At 43.5% G+C, this 21,320-nt stretch overlaps 1 protein-coding gene across 1 annotated transcript in view; it reads left to right on the top strand.

The window, feature by feature from the left end:
- Positions 1–1,349: 1,349 nt before the first annotated feature.
- The window catches only part of LOC138301063 (tyrosine-protein phosphatase non-receptor type 11-like), a 304,017-nt gene continuing 284,046 nt past the window's right edge, over positions 1,350–21,320 (top strand). Inside the window, exon 1 of the mRNA XM_069241110.1 lies at positions 1,350–1,471. Within this exon, the coding sequence (XP_069097211.1) occupies positions 1,458–1,471 (14 nt within the window). The 5' untranslated portion in view covers positions 1,350–1,457. The remainder of the gene's footprint in view (positions 1,472–21,320) is intronic.

Raw genomic sequence — 21,320 nt, 5'->3', positions numbered from 1 at the left:
ATGTGAACGATCTCAGTGGAAAAGTACAGCTTCAAGCAGAAATACACGTTTAATAGCACATTGGAAAAATACGAGCATCTAAACCGTGAGACCAGGCTACTAGGCCGAAGCCTGCACTAAAGTAATGCTAAGCTAAAACATTTCAAACAAGCAAATCATAGCACACGTCTACGAATATGTCGGATTAGTACAATTCTAATACATCACGTTATATAAAGCACGCTTATAAATGTTGGCAAACTACTCTGAGGGCACATTTGTTCCCCGTACAATCTTTATTAGTTCGGTTAAAGTCACACATGATTATTGCAGCACTACGTTTACGTCAAATAAATGTAAAACCTTCATTTCAGCTTCATCACGCTCCTCTGCTCTAATGGAGGAGCCGCCCCTGTGCCTTTCCTGCCTGGCGCACCTTCTTCCAGGACTTAGCAGCGTTTCTGCTCCGGCCCCGCTAGCCCGCTTTGGGTGTGGGCTTTCACCTTTTGAATGAGGGGTTTAACTGAATAAGCCGTTGTTCTTAAAATGTATTCATAATACACTTGACTGAACGGTTTAACTATATAAACCTCTGGCAAGCTACATCTGGTCTGATTGATATTCGGAATTAGACTACTTGCATTGAAGACTGTTATTTAAAAATGTTTAATGTGGCAAGCTTGATTAGCCACTAAAATGGACTTCTACACAGGACTTTGGGTCATTAAGATGTGTGAAGAGAAGTTGCCTTTAAGGAAGGGTGGGCGGGCGTGGGCTTTCTGGAGGCCTTGACACAGTTCAAAAAGCCAAAGGCGTGGTAGCACCTTCTGCAGGAATCTTCTTTAAAAGCAGCAAATAGAGAAAAAAGATATGGCAAAATTTCGATCAATTTCATTAAAACTACAACTAGACAGTCGCCCAGTGTGACAATATGGCGGCCATCTTAAAGTGTGTTAGGCTAGTCGTATCTAGACAAAGTGGCATTTGAACAAACCAGAATTAAACGAGTTTCTAGAGCACATCCTACAGTCAAACTTTTTTCGAAGAACAATTTACACAGCTTTTATTTTACATACATCTGGTTTTCCTAATTAAATATTTGTTTTCTCTCAATAGTAAACAGTTTTCTAATTTAATATTTTCTCTCTCAGTGACTAAGTTGTTCCGAAACTCCCAGTTAGTACAATTTTTTTTTTATATTACATTAACTGAGTTTGAACATGGAGGGATTTCAGAGCGGTGACAGCACCATTATAAGATGGCGACCAGGATGTGTGCCTTCCACTTAACTCGCGTGCGTACAGAAGACCTGGTGTTGACAGGCGCTATGAAGATCAAGCTCTTCTTGGTGGGCGGGAGCTGCACATGGGGGCGCGGTCTGCTTATTGTGGGCGTAGCCCGGTCAGGTCCCCAATCTCACTCCCGGCGGGGAGGCTGCTGATTTCGCTAAAGCCGCTGGCCTGCCGTTGAAGAACGCCATGGGATCCCGGAGGTAAGACTGGAGACGAGGAATGTGAGTGGGAAAGGAGTCAAACTGACTAAAATCCAAAGCCCATAGGGGTAAGAGCGATAAGTGCATCAGACAGCCACGGGGACGAGGTGCGTTAGAATTAGTGTGCCCCTAACGCAGTCCATGACCCTTTTCACATACCTCATATTTACTTATTATACACATTAGTGTCGCTTTATTTTTCCTTCTGTATCCCACTCCCCAAGCCTTATCTTATCATACACCCAGTGGTCATTCTGAGTTTTGCTCTCGGCGCGCCCTTTATGCACACCGTAGTACCTCTCTTCATTGGTTTGGAATCGCGTCTTTTTTTTTTTTTGGTCCCACTATTCCCCGTACCTTTTCGCCTTCAGTATCGTGTCACAAGAGACCTTTGCTCCGACGTCACGAGAAAACAGCCCTCATGTTTTGGCTTCATTTTTCAACAGTGACTGTGATGAGTGTCATTTCTCATTGAAGCGAAGGTCAAGTCTCAACTTCCCACTCCAGTTTTATTTGGGAAACAATATTTTTTCAGACTGATGCTAAAAGTTTTATTTGAAAAATTTGAGCGAAGTCAGGTTGGCCACTTTGTCGACATTGGCCTATATATTTAGGACCCCTTACGCTTGTCCACTTTCTTGACCCTTTTCATACCCCCCGTTCTTTCGCCCCCCACCAAGTCCATTAGTTTTCCATATTTCTTGAGTGGCCCCTTCTTGATCTTGGTGTACACGTGTTTATTTTTCAAAGGTGTGTTGAGTACCCTTTATAAGAGTCGGAGGTACCTTTCCGTAGGCAAAATTATCTTTTAACGGCGGTCATAGAACGAAATATGTAAATTTTTCTAGAAAATGTTAGCAGAGTCTTGTCATCTCCTCCAGTTGACGGTCCATTAACCGGTACGTTAAACAGAAAAGAGGTGCACCACAGCAATTGAATTAGACAAAGGATTCCCAATCATCACTTTATATTCTTTTCTTAAAAAAATAATAAGTCACACGTTTACAAAGACAGCCAACGCGTTTTGTCCATAGGAATGGACTTCTTAAGGGCACGATCAGGTTCAATATTCACATTTCCTCTTCAACTTCAACAAAACCGATTGTCATCCATGATAATAGCTGCATAAGTAGTAAATCACACAACTAACCAGTTGTCAGCACCACCCCCTGTGTCCCTTTTCGCCTGCCGCCCTCTGTGTCCCTTTTTGTCTGCCCCCTTCGGTGTCCCTTTTCGTCTGGCCCTCTCTCTGTCCCTTTTCGTGTGCCTTCTTTTCAATTTTTCTGTCCTTTCCTTTTTCTTCTGCCACTTTGTGTCTCTTTCCTTTGTCCCCAAAGTGTCATTTTCGCCTGCTTCGTATGAGTGTCCATTTCTTCTGTCCCCTTCGGTGTCTCTTTCCTTCCCTCTGTTCCCATCTGTGCCCCATTTTTTGCTCCACGTGTCCCTTACTGCTGCTTTCCTTTCTCCTTTCTTCTGCACTTTGACACGCAAGACCCCCAAAATGGATGTCACTGGTTCCCATGTGGCAGCAGTTAGTAGTAAAAGACAGGTTGTGGAGAAACGGACTTACTACTCCCTTCTTTCTTGTAGCTGTAAGCTGCTCCTCAGGCAGTGGGTCAAGACTGCTTGAAATATAGTTGAGGAATTAAATAGAGCGTTGTGGCTTGACCTGCTGACTGTGGAATATACCCTTCGGTCAGGGTGGTACAATACAAAAATGCAAAAAAGTTGGTGTGGGCAAGGTAATTTTCCTACTAATAACTGGCCAAAGTTAAGACTGTTTGTGAAAGTTGACGTACCTCTGCCCCTAACAAAGAAAATCCTTGCCGAAAAGTGTGGGCTCACACACTTTAGAAGAGAAATGCTTTAAAAAAGAGGTTTTCAAACTGGGGCAGGCCACCACCGTGGGGGCTCTAATTGATTGCAGGAGGGGGACTCCGGCCTCTGTCTATTATGAGCATTTGCTTTGCATTTGGGTAACAGAAAGATCATGCTAACTACATTCTCAAAGATTCCCTTGCCACCCTTTTGATAAAGTGACACACTGCAAATACTTTTACATTGTTAAGGAATCTCAGTAACATGCTGGTAATTATGTGTTTGATTACATTTGTAAAACAGGTAACTGAACGTGCATGCATTTGTACTTGAACCGTTACACTTTTGAAGCTGCAGTTTTTACAGAATTATATGTGGGAACATATGTTTGTAATTCAGTGTTTATTTTTTTTTTTTAATGCCGGTAGTAAGGCCATGGCATTACAAAGGTTCGAAGACCATTGCTTTAAAGCATTTGGGTCGTCCCTCATCTTTCTTTAAAGCTAATGTAGTTAGCTGTGAATCTTCATCTACACCTGCCACCCTTACCTTGACCCTTCGACTTCTGGCCTCAGAGGTGGCAAATCTGTGGCAAGAACACAGATGTGGCTCACATTATTAGCACCCTCCTTCTTTTTTGCTCATTTTTATTACATTATTAGAACATTGGAAGTTGGCAGCTCCATTGAAAACAATGGAGTGCTGCAGGCTTTTACTGGCCAGTAAAAGCCCGCAGCGCCAACATTCCAATGGGCTTTGTTCACAGCAGCAGCTGTGAACAAAGCCTCACGGAGACGAGGGGATTCTAATCCCCTCGGGCTCCGTGAGCAATTTGTTTTTTTAAGAGAACATTCTGCCCTGAGTGGCAGAATGTTCTAATAGCCTTAGAACCCGCCGTAGCGGGCTCTACCGGCTATTAAAGGCCCTTTCCCTTGTTAAATGCCCTGGCCTTCGGCTCGGGCATTTAACTCGGGAGCGGGCCTTTAATAGCCGGTAGAGCCCGCTACGGCGGGTTCTAAGGCTATAATAGTGAATAATACAATATTGAAGGTAAAGCTTGGACAAAAAAAGGCACCAATGACAAAAGTCTGGCCTGGGGGCACCCATAGGACTTTATTTTTAATAAAATGGGGTTATCTCGTGGGGACTGTCAGGTTTCATTGCTTGGTACACGATGGAAGGACTAGAAAATTTTATCAGGGTTCTTTCTTCAAAGCCTATGGCTTTGTAGTACATTTATGTGAATATTGTGCTTTAAAATGCACTCTTAGAACCTATTTTCTCAAAATGTTTACAAGGCGGATAAACTGCCTCCAGTGCCCTGTCCCCCGTAGAAGATGTCAGACTAACTGATTTTGCCTGCTTACTACAAATCAGGTAAATGTTCCCTTGATGTATCATGTTGGCACCTTAATAAATAAAATATCTATAATAGATGTTTGACTACTTGGTGTTGTATTAATCCTGCAGGTATTATGGAAATTTAGTGATAATTATTGTGATGTCATCAGAGTTAGAGCCATGTGGCATAATTTTCTGGGAAAATTCAGGGTCAAAGGTCACATGATGTTTCTTTCTTTGATGTCATTAAGGTCAAAGGGTCTGTAATGACACTTCCGCTACCCATGACTTTGGGGTGAATCAACGCCTATGTGTGGTGCAACAGATCCTTATCAAAGATGCATTTTCGTGCATTTGTTCTAAAAGAGTGCCTAAGAACTCCACAATACGATGCAGATGTATATGTGTGCTCCTTGTCTGGCCATGTTGTCTTTAAACTTTTTAATCCCTTCCAGGATCGTATATCTTTATACTTTTTTCGAACATCCATAAATAGTTAAATTAGTTGACACTGTCTGAGAACGTGCCCTTCAGCACCTAAAAAAAAAAAAAAAAAAAAGCACCTGCGGATTTATTTAATCAAACACCAGAGTTTTTTTGTTTTTGGAATCCATCTTTACCTCCTACTTGTGACATTATGCGCCAGCAGTTATGACCGGATCCATGGACGTCAGTACATAATGAGGAGGATGGCAAATAAGAGCTGTGAAAGCTTCACAGCACGTAGAAAATAAGACTTAGTGTCTCCAGCCCTTTAATTTTACCACACACAAACAAGTTTACTGCCCTGTGTGCTTCAAGTCCCTGCTCCGCATTCACTGAATATCTAATGTGGGTAGGCGGCTATAGTTACAGCCAGCATTCTAAGATTCTGATTGGGTAAGCCGACTCGGCATTCCAAACAGGGTGCTAATTGAGTTTAACCATATTTTCGCCTTTGTGTAAATATATCAGAGGGGAATCCAAGGTCCTTTTAAGAGCTGGCTTTGATTCAGTCATATCTGGAGTATTAAGATAGATGAGTAAGTGGTGCCAAGACGTACACATGCTTCATTCATTTGTATTTCAAAAGGCATGTGGTTCAGCCATTAACCTTAGAGTGCTGTTCTCGAACCCACATACAAGAACTCATTGGGTATGGTATGTACAGTAAGGAGCCATGGTTCAGTACTCTGTCATTGAAATTATAAACCTAGTAGGTTTGTCGATAGGTTTGATGACCGGGAAGAAGTGACACTAGTAGAGCTTCTGTCTGCTCCCATAGATCAGTTGGCTGGCTGTGTTCTGCCGGGCAGTTCTCTACCACGGAGTAGCGGTTATTGCAAGTATGATAATAACATGTACAAAAGCAATTTACTTGTTGAGTAAAATTATTATATGGTGATGGTTCCAGTTTTCCTAGATTTTCTTTAAGTATTGAGTATGAGGTTGTTTCCTTGCCATTTTCCTGTGTTTTTTTTTCCGGTGGCTAACTGTCATTGTATTTTTATGGCTCACAAACTCGGTGAGTGGCTTGATCTACAGTTGATTGTTTCTGGCAGTATATTGAGATACACAGACTAGATTCAGTCCATGAGTTTCCAGAAAGTCCTGATAGTGATTATATGAAGTGAGTCTACACAAAGGCCTATCGATTGTACAGTGAGTGATTATATTTTTTGTTAATGGTTGTGTTAATCTCAGTTTACAGTTAGTGATTGATTCTCAACTGTCCGGTCGATGATTCCTGCTTTCAATATATGACTGGTCACCTAACATTACACTTACGTTCTGTGATTTTAGCAACGTTGTCTCACTTACAATATCATGCATTTACCTAATTTACTAAGGCTAGAATAATTATGTCACTAGCCATGGTCTCTGTTCTTACATATATGCCAATCTCCAACACATCAAGGATGGAACCATATTTGATATGGGTCCCGAATACTGAACATAGATTCTATCTAACCAGGTTAAGATTAAATATGGTTTAATTGCACTTGGTTTTCCTCCCTCCCATGCGATTCTGCCTCCTCCCAGTCTAGGACGCTTTTTTTTCTCCTTTTTTCACCTTTTACCACACTCTAAGGCTCTAATTTTTATGCCCAATATTAACTTGTGCGCATTTTAAGTCATATCAGGAAGGGCTGTCTTTTTTACAGTCTTTAACCTCTACAACAAGTTGTTCTGCTGTGCTCAATTATATTTCCTCTGCATTAAAATTAAGGAAGAGAGATGCTTGATGAATCATCAGTTCTAAATGTGTATGATAAGATAGCAGCTGGTTCTTAAGATTTAGTATTTATTCTGTTAAGCATATCAAATTACCTATCGATAATGCTATGAATGTTTATAATTGTATTTTTATTCTGTACTTTTATGGTCATGCTTTAAACAGAATAAAGATTATTGATGATGATGACTTACTTTATCATGTGGCCATTCTACTCTCTAGCTGGGTTTTCTACCTGTACAGTGAGTGATTATGTACAGCCGTTATGTTGAATGGGAATCTTCACGCTACACAGCAGTTCTCTTCAGCCAGTCTGGTCTCCACAGTTCGGCACTGACCAAGGCCCTTCTATAATGACAGAAATTTGGGTTGTCTAAATTTGAGACCATTCATGCCCTCCTGCATACCTTTTTTAAATAGTCTGATTTTTAATTATAGAGAATTAGGAGTAAAGTTCAAATAAAGAAACATTAATATAAGCATTTCGCACTGTAGCATGAATTGATTCAATTAGAGGTTAACACGGTAATGATCTGTTTTAGACGTATACACATCCAAACAGTGTACATCGCTGTCATGCTCAAGCCCATTATCCTTGATTCTTCCCCTCCCCCCACCCCTCCCCCCCAATCTTCCACAGTTACATCACTATTCGGTTCCAACACCCATGTTGCTATGATTACGTTGTGCTCCAGGCAGTTGCAGGCAATTATAAAGGGTCCATGGTCCAGTGCTCCCTGTGGCACCCAGGTAGCCCTTTGCCTTATTGTAGTTGTGTTTGGGCTTCCTTTCAGCTGATCAGTACGAGGAATTAGTCTTTAACGGAGGTTATCAAATGAACACCAGATGAGTCTGAAAAAAATTGCCGTTGATGTTAACTCAGGGTTGTCTCTTCCACCTGGGAGCTGCGGGTTTGTAAAGCAGAACATTCAGCTGTGCCCCACCTAAGATGGCACCCGCTCTAGTCTAACGTTCTGGGGAAAAAAGACGTGCTCAGAGGTCATGGCACTAGGGTGTTTTGCCAGCAAAAGGATAATGTGTGCATACCTACATTCCTGCTCCATTTTGGGGGGTTCATTGAGGCCAGCTAGGCATGTCTTAGGTTGGGGTAGAAGTGGCCTACCTGACAAGGATGACTTCTCCTCCATCACTAGATCTTAAACGACTTATCAAAGGGCACGTCCATCAAAATGGAGAAAGTCTTCCCTTTCAAATCTGCATCAAGGACAACATCCTGAGAGGGAGGCATAAATTATGCTGAGGCAGATCCGTGTCACTTATGAAAATTATGGAACTTTAGGAGTGTACATTTTGCTTTGAGGCTTCTGTCGCTGTGAAGTTATATTATTATTTTATTTGTTACTACATCCTTGAATGGCCTTTTGATTCTGTGGGCCATGCTTCTGGCACCCTACCTAGTATAGCCTTTCACAGCTATAGAGTGTCTTCTGTAAGAGTGAGGTTACCTTCCCACCAAACTTAACGAAATTAAGGCCTGCATTACCCAATGTATGCCAGGTTCCATCACTCCACACTTCCAGGTCATTGGTACTGTTTGTGTCAGGTATCTATATGTCTGAAATTGCCAGGCAGTGTCATGGTTGTACAATCTAATGTCATGGACAGGGTGTCTGAGCTATACAAGTCTCCAGCACTGGAGGCTCAAGCATAGACTTCTGCATATTTTGAGCTAGATCAAGAGACTGAGGTAGACATTAAATTGAGGTCTCTTGTGCATAGGTAGCCAACGGTCTAGTCATCATACATTGCATCCAGTAGTTATGCTCTGGATGCAAACTGACTAATTGGAACACAAAAAGAATAAGGCCTCCATCAGGAACATCGACCCTAGATGCCATTCTAGGAACCATGTGTCATAGTATGATCTTCTGTCATACATCTCACAACATTTTGGAGCTATGCCACTAGACTCCGAGTGATGCATGGCCAACCTACCTTTAGACAACGTTTCATCTGCCTCTCAAGCCAAGCCAATACTGCTCTCAAGGCGAACATAGAGCCCAGACAGGAGGGCAGATTTATCTGCCATTATAACGATCTTTGAGAGGTCTGTCATGGGGTCTCTAATATAGCGCAACACATCACTTGTGTATACTGAACTGACATGATGCTGTCCACCTGCCTGTGGGACCATGGCCAAAGCAAATAAAAAGGATAAGAGGAAGCCCTGTCTGATCGTGCTATTAGATGGACGAAGCATCTGAGATTGGCAGACGGATAAAATGGCTCCTCCTTTATATTCTTGGATTAATTAAGGTGTTTCCTGGTTTCAAGATAACATTATTGGCAGTCGTTCAGTTGCACTCAGGTGTGACTGTGGTAGAATTGCATCTCCTGCAGATCTTAAACATCGCTAATATTTAATATGAAACTCGGTATTAATGTTTTATGCTCTAGAAAGCAGTATTTGTTTGTCCAGGCTACCTTTGATATAGGGCAACATCAGACATACGATGAGGCCATGTCTTAGGTTGCTGGACACAAGTAACTCTTCTAAGGTTTAATCTGCTCCCTCTGTTGGGTGCAAAAAAACAACAACTCCTTAATAGTTATCTGAACAGGTCTGATTTTGATAAACGCATGTAAGCAATGCCTTATTTCCATCTTTACAGCGGGGATCTTCACTTGTGTTAAGGATCCAACAAATTTGTGGCAGGGTGCTAAGGATCTCCTTGTTAGCTGGAAGATTGTGTTGCATTTCGACATCTTTAAAGGGCTTACGGTCTTTAAGAATCCTATTTTTGTGATCAGTAACTTTACACACGAAGTACCTGTACCAATGAGGTTTTGAGAATGCATTCTGGAGAGAACGCTGTCAAGGCTCCGTAACGCATAGATCTCATTTGTTGTGCGATGGTATCCTCGCTGGAGCATTGACTTGTTTTAACAATGTTTTTAGTTTTCCACATACTGTGCCCATCTCAGTTTGTTGTTCTTACTAAAAGCTGTATCGTTGACGTGATTTTAAGTAACTTCCAGGAAGTTAAATCCGAAATTCTTCTGCTTTTGTAGCGCTGCTGGCTGTGTCTACTTTCGTAATGTTTTTATTATTTTTACCACGCGTTGCCGCTTGCCGGGAATATTCCTGTGTTTTTGGCATTTGCTAGGTTTGCTGGACGTGGCACTGTTATCGGAAAAGCCCTTATTGTTTACCAGACTATACCGGGAAATACCACGCACAGTTGCTTTGCACTCTTCACCTTCCGAGAGTTTTCCCCTTCTTAGCTGCTCTTCTGCGTGCGAAGCGTAGACTTGGGAAGACTTTGTAATACAGGATTGCTCCGCCCCACGTTGCCAGTGTCTGATGCCACGCTCCCCGGCGCTCTCCCGCCCTGCCTGCGAACGGAATAGCAACTTCTTTCAGGGCGCGCAAGCCAGGCTGTCACAAGGAGAGGGCAGCCGGGGCTCTTTGCCCCTGCCGCGCGCTGCTCAGGGGCCTTGCACTTCTATTTTTAAGTGCATTTATAATTTACCTAATAAAAAGCAGTCCTGGTAATTTTATTATGCACCAAACACAGCATCACCATTAGGTGGCGCCAAATACTGTGTTGAATTGAACCCGTTCTTTGTAACCGAAACCAAAGCGACCCGCAAACGTTTTGCCGCAGGCACCATAAAAGCTTCTCACATGCCTGTGCGCAAGGACTTCCAAAGAATATTCTGAAATTGGTAAAACGGTTGTTGCAAGTGAGTGTTAGTATTTTTAGGTTAGACGCTTGCACCATCCACGGTGAGTATGTATAGGGCCTTGACTCAAGAAACTTAACGTTTTGGCTTGAGACTTTCACATTTAGAATCGTGCCATAATAATGTTTTGATCTCACCTTTATATTGGCTGCTGTGTGTATCGTCCCGCCTCCAGTTGCATGTAAGAAGGTAGTTCACTTCTGAAAACTACTGTCATCACACATTCAATTCTTTATCTTCCACGCATTATATGCACAAAGCACTTTTTAAAAATTGTTTTTCCTTAAAGCCGGCATTTTTGTAACCACTTGAATGCGAGTGTCAAAGCTCCTGGCTTTTCGCATACTTTTTATTCTGGACGTTCCCACTAAGTGGTGCTTTTTAGAGGTGTTTTTGGTGTGTTTAGATCCTGGTGTGTTAAAAATTCAGAATACGTGTTTCTCCTAATCAACAGTACCTCAGTGTCACGGTTCATATAGATCAAGGGTTGCCAACATTTTCTTTAATAAGCGCTGCTTATGTTCAATAAAAATCATCCTTTGCCACTAATATTATTATATTGGTTTAGTGACCACGTTGGACAACAGACACGATTACATTAGTGGACACCACATGTAAGATTACTAGCGCTAATCACCCCAGTGCATCAGGCAGGGTTGCCAGCAGCAATGTGAAATGCTTTGGCAGTGTGGGAACTACATAAAAGCCAAAGCTGCAGTGCTCTGGCACAGTCCATAATATCAGCAATAATTATTCCCAACATAGCATGATTTATCACTTAAATAACTTTAATAATGTTTGGGTAATGTAACGTTTTTTAGGCTGAGGCGCAAGTGCTCAGACCTGTTGTAATCTATTTGTGGGCTTTTAACCACGTCCACTGCACGGCCATCATGATCAATCGTTCTTGGGCTTGCCGTTTAAAAATCCTTTATCATCATTGGTAAATGCTTTACATTTGTCACTCATTAGGGCAATTTTGTTACCGCCTTGCAGACTGCACCTGTTACATAGATAATTGTACAATTGCTGATACGTTTGACAGTGAGAGAACTTCTTTTTCCTTTTGTGTCTTTCCTTCACACTGATGCTCATGGTGGCCGTGGCTCTTTTAGTTGGCTTGCTTATGTCAACTGTTTTACTATTCATTTTCAATTTATGTGGCAAAAAAAAGTCTAGTTAGGAATTAACAGCACTAATAGCTCTAACTCGAGCAAAAACGAGACTCATTGCTTTTCAAATCCCTGTTTTCCCTCCAAACATCAGCTTATGAGTTCTAGGGGTGTGGGAGTTTTAAAATGATCTACTTGGCCAAGGGACAAAATGCTACTACGTTCTTCATGTCCTGTAAAATCAACTTCTCCCACCTACTCTGTACCTCAAATAAGGGCTGACAGAGAAACAGTTAATATTTTTATTTTTGTTTTATTAAAATCAATAAACAATTCAGTGGTATGTAATTATGCTAAAGAAACATTTGAAAAGCAATATTATCCCTAATATCCAAATGTATAGAAATCATATAGGAATACAACAATGAAAGATCTTGCATGGAAGGCTGCTCTAAGACTCATAAAAACAGTACTTCAATAGTACAACATCTTGATTTAACCATAGTCTTAGCAGGTTCTTAATGATATTCGTTGCAGAAAAAACACACTCAGCTTCTGCTGTAGATACACTGAATGTGAACAACGTTTCCACAAGCTTTAACATATTAGTCAACGTGGAAGATTTTGTTACTAGCAGGGTGGAGTAAGCAGGCAGTACTGGAACGCCTTTGGTCTGATAGCTTTTCATATGAGTTTTAAGTCCACAAAATCCTCTACAATTGCCAACCTCTCGTCAGTGGTGAAAAGTACCTCACAGCGTTAAACAATTGCCTTAATATCAGGGAGTCTATATATTTATAGAGTTTCTCTCAATTTTTTTGGCCACAGTGCGTAATCACATACCTGAAAACCTCGAACTGGCATGCAATTAAAATTTGAAAACCTCTCATCACTGTAATTAACCCCATTGTCAATGAGTTCACTGTCACTTTGGATTGTTGGTGCTGGTGGGTAGAAATGTTTTCAAACGAATTTTCTTCAGGGCGGTACTTTTTTTTTTTTTTTTTTTTTTTTTTTTTACTGCTGAATATATTCACTCTTTAGGCCTACTGGGGTTAATGCTCGCTTCTCCACAGCAGATTGAAAATGCAATAAAAACAGTACATTAGACGAGTGGTTCCCAACCTCTTGACTTCTGTGGACCTCCACTTTATCACTACTGGAACACGGAGACACTCACTAAATTATCATTGGAATCCGGGCACCCCCCACTGAGTCATTACTGAAAGCTGGGGACATAATCTGTTTAATATTATTTAATTTTCTAAATAGTCGTGGACACCCTTAGGCGGCTTCGCCGCCCCCCACCCCACCAGGGGTCCCCGGACCACAGGTTGGGAACCACTGCATTAGACTGAAAGAATTCTGAAGCTGAAACACTGGCTTCAGAACTTCTCAGACTATAAAGGTTTTATTGTAAAGATAGTTCCAATTGAGAGGTACATTTGTGGCCTAGCACCTGAATCACCACTTCCAGCCGCAACCTGTCCCAAGTGGAGAACCACTGACTGCAGTTTCTGTTGCATGACTGGTTAAGCCCTGGTTTTGCTGGGTACCCATCTAACCTGTTAAATATGGTGACATATGCAAAGTTTTCATCAATTATTCTTGAAATTTCTTGACATCTCTTCGCCTCTTAGGACTATACCAGTAAAATCTGAAAATCCATTTAAAAGTTTGTTGAAATCAACAAATGGAGGGATTGGATTTTACAGCGTCTGTATTCCCAAGCTGAAGTTTGTGAGCTACACAGTGGAATGGCAGAAGAAAAGGAATGTCTTTCTGTAGAAGTGCTGCACCCCCTCCCTTAGATCCCATTATAACTGCAGCAACATCGAAAAATGACAGCTATTAATGACTTGCCTGGATGTTCTATAGACCTCATACATACTAAATCTAACTATATCCTTTTGATTCCTCTAACTGTATTAGCCAGAACACCTTGAGCATGTGCATGTTTGAATGGAACACGATCTGTAAATAGTGTAAGGTTTCCCACCATTTACTACACTGACCAGCAGTTTCCTGTTCAATGATAGCACTATATATGTGCTTCAGTCAGTAGTAATGTAGTTGAAGGGAGAATTTGAAACAATTTTTTTGATGTCCTGTTGATGAACATCTGCCACACATCTTAATTCTAAGGCTTTTTCACCGTTGGTATAATTTTCTCCTATATCTAAATCTGCTCCTTTCATAGCCCTACATAGGGCTTCCATGTCTGAGAATGGCTTAGCTTGTTTTGCAATTAGGTAAGCATTGTTAAACAAGATGGTTTGTTTCTTTCTCTCTCCTTTTAGTTTTTTCAGTGCTTACCTGATCAAAGGTTGCTCTGTAGGGGAACTGGAATTTGTGGTACTCTCTGTAAGACTCTGAGACTGCAAGGCTGTTTCTCTTATTTTTCCAGGCGGTGCCATGAATCACGTCATATGTGACTTACTAGTTTCATTAGCTTATTGGTTCAATGTGCAACTGTTTGCGTCCACTATATTTCTACCTGAAGTCAAATAGCTGACTGCTACAGTAGAGTATTTTGGCAAATAGCGTGTTACATTTATAGACCTTCTCCACCTGACATTACTTCAGGGCTAGCCATGACCAGGATTCCACCCAACAAGACTGAAACGTTACGATGATATGGGTGGTACAAGGCCCAACCTCGTTGGTCCTTTTTGGTTTCCTTCTCCTGGCTTTGATTTACTAGCTGCCTTTTTTTTTTTTTTTTTTTTTTTTTTTATCCAAAGTTGAATAGTGTTTTTTGAGACATAGTTGCCTGTGACAACAGGAAAAAGTGATCAAGCCTGAGACTATACTTGACTGAGTTTTAAACTCACTGTTCAGAGAGGGTGGGCTATTTATGGTAACAAGCTTTTCACATAGGAGACTGCACTAAACCTTGATACAGTTTGTTTTCCAAATTCTTCGAGAACAAGGGTTAAGGCTGCCTGCTGCGATGAACATCTAAACTGCTGCTGCGGGTCGTAGTGAGTTTGTTCTATGCCAATTTGTGAATGCACTGAATTCTGGTGCTATACTGGCTGAACTCTAGGCCTAGATGCCAAGAAAAGATTTACACTAAACAAGGATTTGAGCTTTGGATAAAGTGCAAGCTTACATAGATGCGATTCAAATCTGCCATCCCTGTTACTATAATGAAAACATATATATATATATATATATATTTTTTTAAATATATTTATTGGTTTTATTCTTCAAAAAATGATACAAATTGTTCAGTTGCAGCCACAGGAGAAATCAAAACAATGGCTAATTATCTAAGTCATGAAACAAATACACACACCCCCAATATGCACTTCACGGAACACTTCTAATCTTGCAGTATCATTCCTGGCTACACCCTCCATAGGTTTATCCTCCACTGTTTATTTTATATAGGCATTCGTTTGAGACCAGTGTGAACCTTACTTTACGTGCATGGGTTCCCTAAATGTCTGAGGGGGGGGCATCAACTAGATTAGTGTATACGGGTAGCTCCCCTGGTTTACTGCTCCCCGCGCCGCGCTAACACTGTGGTGATATAATTTAAGTGGGCGATTATTACTAGAGAGATGGGAGGAGATGATGTATGTGCACTGTGTTGTCTGGGTGTCTTATAAATTCTGTTTCCGTGATGGGGGGTGCAGGGGAATGTATGCTGTGGTTGTTGCGAGTACGCGCACCCCAATTCAAGGAGGCTTTTCATCGTTTTTAGCCTCCCGCTTTGTTACCATATCCTCCCATGTAGAGCATCCTGTATGTTGTCGCCCTTCGCGCACCATTCTTTTTAGTACTTGATATTCAGTGCACGCCCAGCGTGTTATTAGAGAGTGCCAGGATTTCAGATCGGGAGCCATAGAGGCTTTCCAATGCATTGCTATTAACCTTTTATACATTAAAAAGGCCAGATCTATAAATTTATGTAAATGTCTTTGTTTTTTTGGTCTTTTCCTAAGTCCCAGCAGGCAGGACCCAGGGTCTGCTATCAGTGCCAGTCCCGTGAGTCCAGATACCTCCTCTACCACCTCCACCCAGGCCGTTTGTATATTCGGGCAATCCCATACCATGTGGAAAAAGGGTGCTGACGGCAAACTGCATCTGGGGCACATTGATCCTGCATCGGGGAACATGCGCTTTATTCTAGCTGAGGAAAGATATGTTTGATGCGTGTAATTGAATTGGGTATATCTAAATCTAGGATTCCTTGACACACCTCTGATGTGGGACAGGGCCTTGGGCCAGTCTTCCAGTGGGATCGGGGTGGGGAGTGCTGCATTCCATCTGTCCCATGCTTTCCCTGTCTGTGAATCGGGGGGCTTGTTGAGGATTCTATATAGGTTGGATATTGTTTTTGTTTGATCGCTATGTTGTAGAAGCTGGTGAAGCACAGGGGAGATCTCTGGTTCCAAGGTGCCCATTTCCCAAATTTTCCTGATTTCGTGACATACGGCATGGTATGTCAGGAACTGTCCCGGATTAATCAACGTGAGGGCCTGAAGGGCCTCGAACGTCATTAATTTACCGTCTTCATAGCAATCCCCTACGGTCAGTATTCCTGCTTCGTTCCATAGCTTTACAGCTTGCATTCTGGCTGCGTTTCCAACCAATAAATAGTTTAGCAGTACGTGTGGAGAGTATGGGAGCTTATCCGCTCTTTTTTGCACATATCTGGCCCAGCACGCGTACGCAAGCAATGGGTTGACCAGTGCCCCTTTGGGGGGCTTCGTCGACAGCCAATTCAAAAGGGGAGTCCCGTTCCGCAGAGGCTCTAGGCTCATAGGTTCCGCTTGCTCTGGTCTGTGGATCCAATATTGGACCCATTGAAGTTGTGCGGCTGCATAGTATTTTTAAAAATTCGGAGTTCCTAGGCCACCATTATCCAGCGGGCATTGTAGTGTGGGTAGCGCCACTCGCGCTCTGCCGCCTCCCCAGATGAGCTGCAGCAGTGCTGTGTTTAGATTGCTGAAGAAGCTTTTGGGAATAATTATCGGTAGGGCCGCAAAGTAATATAAAAGCCTAGGTAGAATCAACATATTAGCAATCGCCACCTTACCGGGTGGCGAGAGAGGGAGCTTATTCCAGAATTGTAAGGAGCCTTTTATAGATGTTAGCGCCTTCCCCAGATTCCCGTCTCTTAAGTCTTCCGTGGCATGGTATATGTTTATCCCTAGGTATTTAAATGTTGTAGGGCACCACTTAAGATGTCCTGTCTCCGGGGGATCGTGTTTGTTGGGAGCCCTTTTTACCAGGGGAAAGACACACGACTTCTCCCAGTTTACCACAAGGCCTGAAAGGCCTCCAAATTCCGCCAATAAAGATATTACAGGTGCGATAGCTGCACAGCCGTTCCTGATATATATCAACGCATCATCTGCATATAGTGAAATCATGTGATGTAACCCATTCCTAATAATTCCCCATTCGTGCTCCATGAGGCGAACTTTTGCCGCTAACGGTTCCATTGCTATGGCAAACAGTAGCGGGGATAGGGGGCATCCCTGCCGTGTCCCCCTAAAAATCGGAAAACTATCAGAGATCACCCCGCCTGATTTCACCCTCGCGTTCGGGCTAGAGTACAATGTCCGAACCCAGCGGATATAATTAGGGCCTATTCCCATACGGGCCATCGTGGCCAACAGAAAGTCCCACTCGAGCGTATCAAAGGCCTTTTCTATGTCTAGTGAGAGCACCATTTCCTCCTGCGCATTCTTGGGGGTGTCTCCCATTATGCCCAGCAATCTTCGAATATTCAGAAAGGTGTTGCGCTTGGGAATGAAGCCACTCTGATCTGCGTGTATCAGTAATTGCATGAGGCGGGCTAACCTGTTGGCCAATATTTTGCCTAATATTTTGCAGTCTGTATTTAACAGCGATAGTGGTCTGTAGGATTTCACATCCGTGAGATCTCGACCCTGTTTAGGGAGTACCACTATCATAGCTTCCCTTTGAGATGTGGGTAAGCTTTCTGTAGTCCACGCCTCCTGGAACACGCCTAGCAGATGGGATTTCAGGCTGGGTAAATAGGCTTTATAATACTCCGAGGGGAGGCCATCAGTGCCAGGTGCTTTATTCCTGGGCAGCTGTGCAAGGGCTAGTTCTATTTCTGCTATTGTTATAGGGGTTTCAATTCCATCTCTGTCTGGTTGTGGTAGTTGGGGAAGGAAGGAGTCCGCCAGAAAGGCCTCTAGTTGTGTAGCCGTGCACGAGGTACGTTTAGTGTATAGCTTAGAGTAGTAATTCCTAAAGACCTCGTTTATTTCTGCTTGTGTAGTAGCCATTTCTTGCGCGCTCACCCGGATGGCCCCTATCGGAGCCTGCAGTCTATCCTCGCGGAGTAGCCACGCTAGCATTCTGCTTGATCTATCTCCTTCCGTTTGCAACCTGGTTAAGTAATATTTATAGTCGTGGCAACGGAGCCTGCTATCTGCCTCATTGTATTTTAAGCGCTTTTCTTTAAGGACAGTACTGGTAATTTCCCCCCTTGCTACCGCTTTTTCCGCAATCCTCAGCTCCTTCTCGAGTTTGCTAATTTCCGTCTGTAAGGAGCGTCTCACTCCCCACGTAGTAGACATACATACTCCACGGGCCACTACTTTGTGGACATCCCATTCTATCGCCCGGGTTGTTGCAGACATAGCATTTATTTCCCAATATTGGCCTACAGATTTCCCCAGTGTTGCAGCGAATGCTTGGTCTTGTAGAGCCTCCGCCTGGAATCTCCAAGTGGGAATTACCTGACGTGCCCTACCCCAGTTCAGGGTGACCCGCAGAGGCGCATGGTCCGAGACTGTCTTTGCCAAGTATTCAGATTCAGTTATCAGCGCCCCCATTTCGCGGGTGCCCCATATTATATCAATTCTAGTATGGGTATTATGTGGGACCGAATAAAATGAATATTCTTTTTGCTCTGGATGACCTAACCGCCATACATCGTATAAGCCCATAACATTTGCCCATTCTTGCAGAGGACTTACGAGCTTCCTGTTAATTGATGCTTTCTGATGGGCGCTAGTTCTATCTAATGCTGCCACTGGGGTGCTATTAAAATCACCACCCCAAATGACAAGGGGCATGGGGTGGGTCAGCAGCGTTGGGGTGAGAGTGGTGAGAAAGCCTATGATGCCACTATTGGGGGCGTATACCCCGACCACAGCCATTTGTCTACCATCTAATCTGCCCTCCATTACTACGTACCTCCCTCCCTGGTCTATCTTGTGTGTTGACATGAGGAATGGAACTCCAGCTGCTATCCAAATCAGCACCCCTCTCGCAAAGGTCAAATATGTTGTGCCTATCAGCTGGCCCCCCCACTTCACGCGCATGTCTCGTAGATCCCCCTCAAGCATATGTGTCTCTTGCAAAATAGCAATATGCACTCCTAGTCTCTTAAGTCGAGCATGCACTCTAGCCCGTTTGTTCGGCGTCCCAAGGCCCCTGACATTCCATGTTAATATAATATACTGGTTCCCCATGTTACTTCTAGAAGACATCTTGTAGGGTGCAGGAGATATGTTGCTATGTCGTGGGCCTGGGTTTTAATGTTGGCCCACCTGGTCTCTGCCTTTCTGCTGCTAATATTTAGATATAGCGGGTGCAAATCCATCTTTAATGCATTAAGTGATTCCGATCGCTGCATTTCTACTAAACTACTAATCCCCACCCCCCTAATTAAACCCCCTATGCTACTTACAACTACAGTGGGACTACAAAACTTTAAAAAGTGTAACATAACTTTTATCCAGTTGGATTTACTTGGTGGGATTCTCATATCTTACAGATGTGGCTCTTATAAGGGGCTCACATCATGCCACAGACCAAGTCTGTCAATGTCTTCAGGCGCCCCCCCTTGGCATGTTTCCGTTCCCTCTAGCCCCACCCGCCCGCCACTTGCCATCTGATTGTGCCCCAAGTCACTTAGCTTAGTGTTTATATCAAAGATGTATATTGTTGGAAGCACTCCATCCCCGCAGCACGGCAGTGTCGTGGAGTCTCTGCAGATTTTCCTGTTGCAATCGCCATCCCTTGTGTTCACTCTGGATCTGATCCACTAGATTATAGTTCATCAGCAGATCTTGGGGTGACCTTCGGCCCACCTAGTTCTCCTGTTACCGTGGATGCGGAGCTGGCTGTGTCTGAATCCAATTCCAGCTCCACACGCCCACCGGGAGTTATGTTTCTGCTTTGCATGTGTATCGGCGTCTCTTTAAGCACTTTTGCTCTTTCCTCTGCTGCCTGCCTGACATTTGGCTGGCCTCTGGTACGCCGTTTGGATCTCGTCCCTGCAGTGGATCTCTCACCATTTCTCGTCCTCCTCTGCGTCTTCCCGGGGGTGTGCAAGGCCCTTGGCATGGAGCCATGTCCAGGCGTCCTCAGCGCTGGTAAATATATGGGTACGGTCTTCCATCACTACTCTTAACTTGGCTGGGAAGAGCAGGGCACATTTTATGTTCTGTTCTCGTAAGCGTTGCTTGATTTTAACAAAAGAGTTACGCCGATTCTGCACCTCCTGCGTGAAGTCAGGGTAGGCATTGATGTTCGAATCTTCATACTTGAACGGGCCCTTATTGCGGAACAGTTGCAAAATTGCGTCCCGATCTCTGTAGTTTAAGAACCTGGCGATCAGTGGTCTGGGGGACTGACCAGGGGCCGGGGGCCTACCCGGAACTCTGTAAGCCCTTTCAACTGAGAAAAACTTGGATGGAGCCCCACTTAACACCTCTTTAATTAGCCACTGCTCTAGGGAAATTTCTGATTCCGGTTGGCGCATACTTTCCGGAAATCCCAGGAATCTCACGTTATTTCGGCGCGCCCTGCTCTCCATTTCCTCGGATCTTCTCCAGAGTATCTTCAGCTCTTCATCCATGCGCTGATTCTGTTTTTGATTCCCTTGCACCACTGGGGTTAATTCCGCTATCTCAGCTTCAGTTGTTTTTACTTTTTCGGCTAGGCTACGATGATCCACTCGTAGGAGGTTCAGGTCTTGCACAACTGCATCAATTCTGCCCTCCAGTGATGTCTTAGTGTCCAGTATTGCCTGCAATACTTTCTCGAACTGGGCTGAATGCGCTAGGAGTGTGTTTTCTAGATATTGTAAGGATGGGCCAAGTTGTTGATCCGTAGGCGTTATCGCTTGCGTAGTTCGATCTGGGTTCTTGGCTGACTTGGCTCTACCGGCCATTTTGACTGTTATGAGATTGCCTCCCTATCCACAGGGATTACGCACTGATGGGCTTGTGATTAGGCAGCAAAGCAAAGAAGCATCCAGTCCCAATTTGGTTAATTATGGACTGTGTGTTCAGTGAGAAATACTGCAGTCATTGTTGAGTTCAATGTTCTCACTCTGCGTTTCCGTGGAGCTGTCCACCGGGCATGTTGAGATATGTAGAGGATACTGTCATTGGGGGAGAACACTAGCTTCTTCTTGTGTGGCGGTAAGGCTTGATGCCAGGGGTTTCCCTCAGATAGAGGGTAGAGTTGCTGGGCGGCCGGGTGAGGCGCTGAGGTGCGGGAAAGATCCCGGGTTGAGGCGCTTGCGAGGTGCTGCAAATATATCTTGAGCAGCTAGGAACACTTGCGGCAGAGACCCTCCGCTAGCAAGTCCAGGGCAGTCCACTCATCCACATTCTGGCCCAGCCATCCATTTTGCCTCTGGTGCATA

This window comes from Pleurodeles waltl, chromosome 6 (assembly GCF_031143425.1).
Source record: "Pleurodeles waltl isolate 20211129_DDA chromosome 6, aPleWal1.hap1.20221129, whole genome shotgun sequence".
Lineage (NCBI taxonomy): Eukaryota > Metazoa > Chordata > Amphibia > Caudata > Salamandridae > Pleurodeles > Pleurodeles waltl.
Note: the sequence above shows the minus strand (reverse complement) of the source record. Positions and strands in the feature narration are given on the sequence as shown.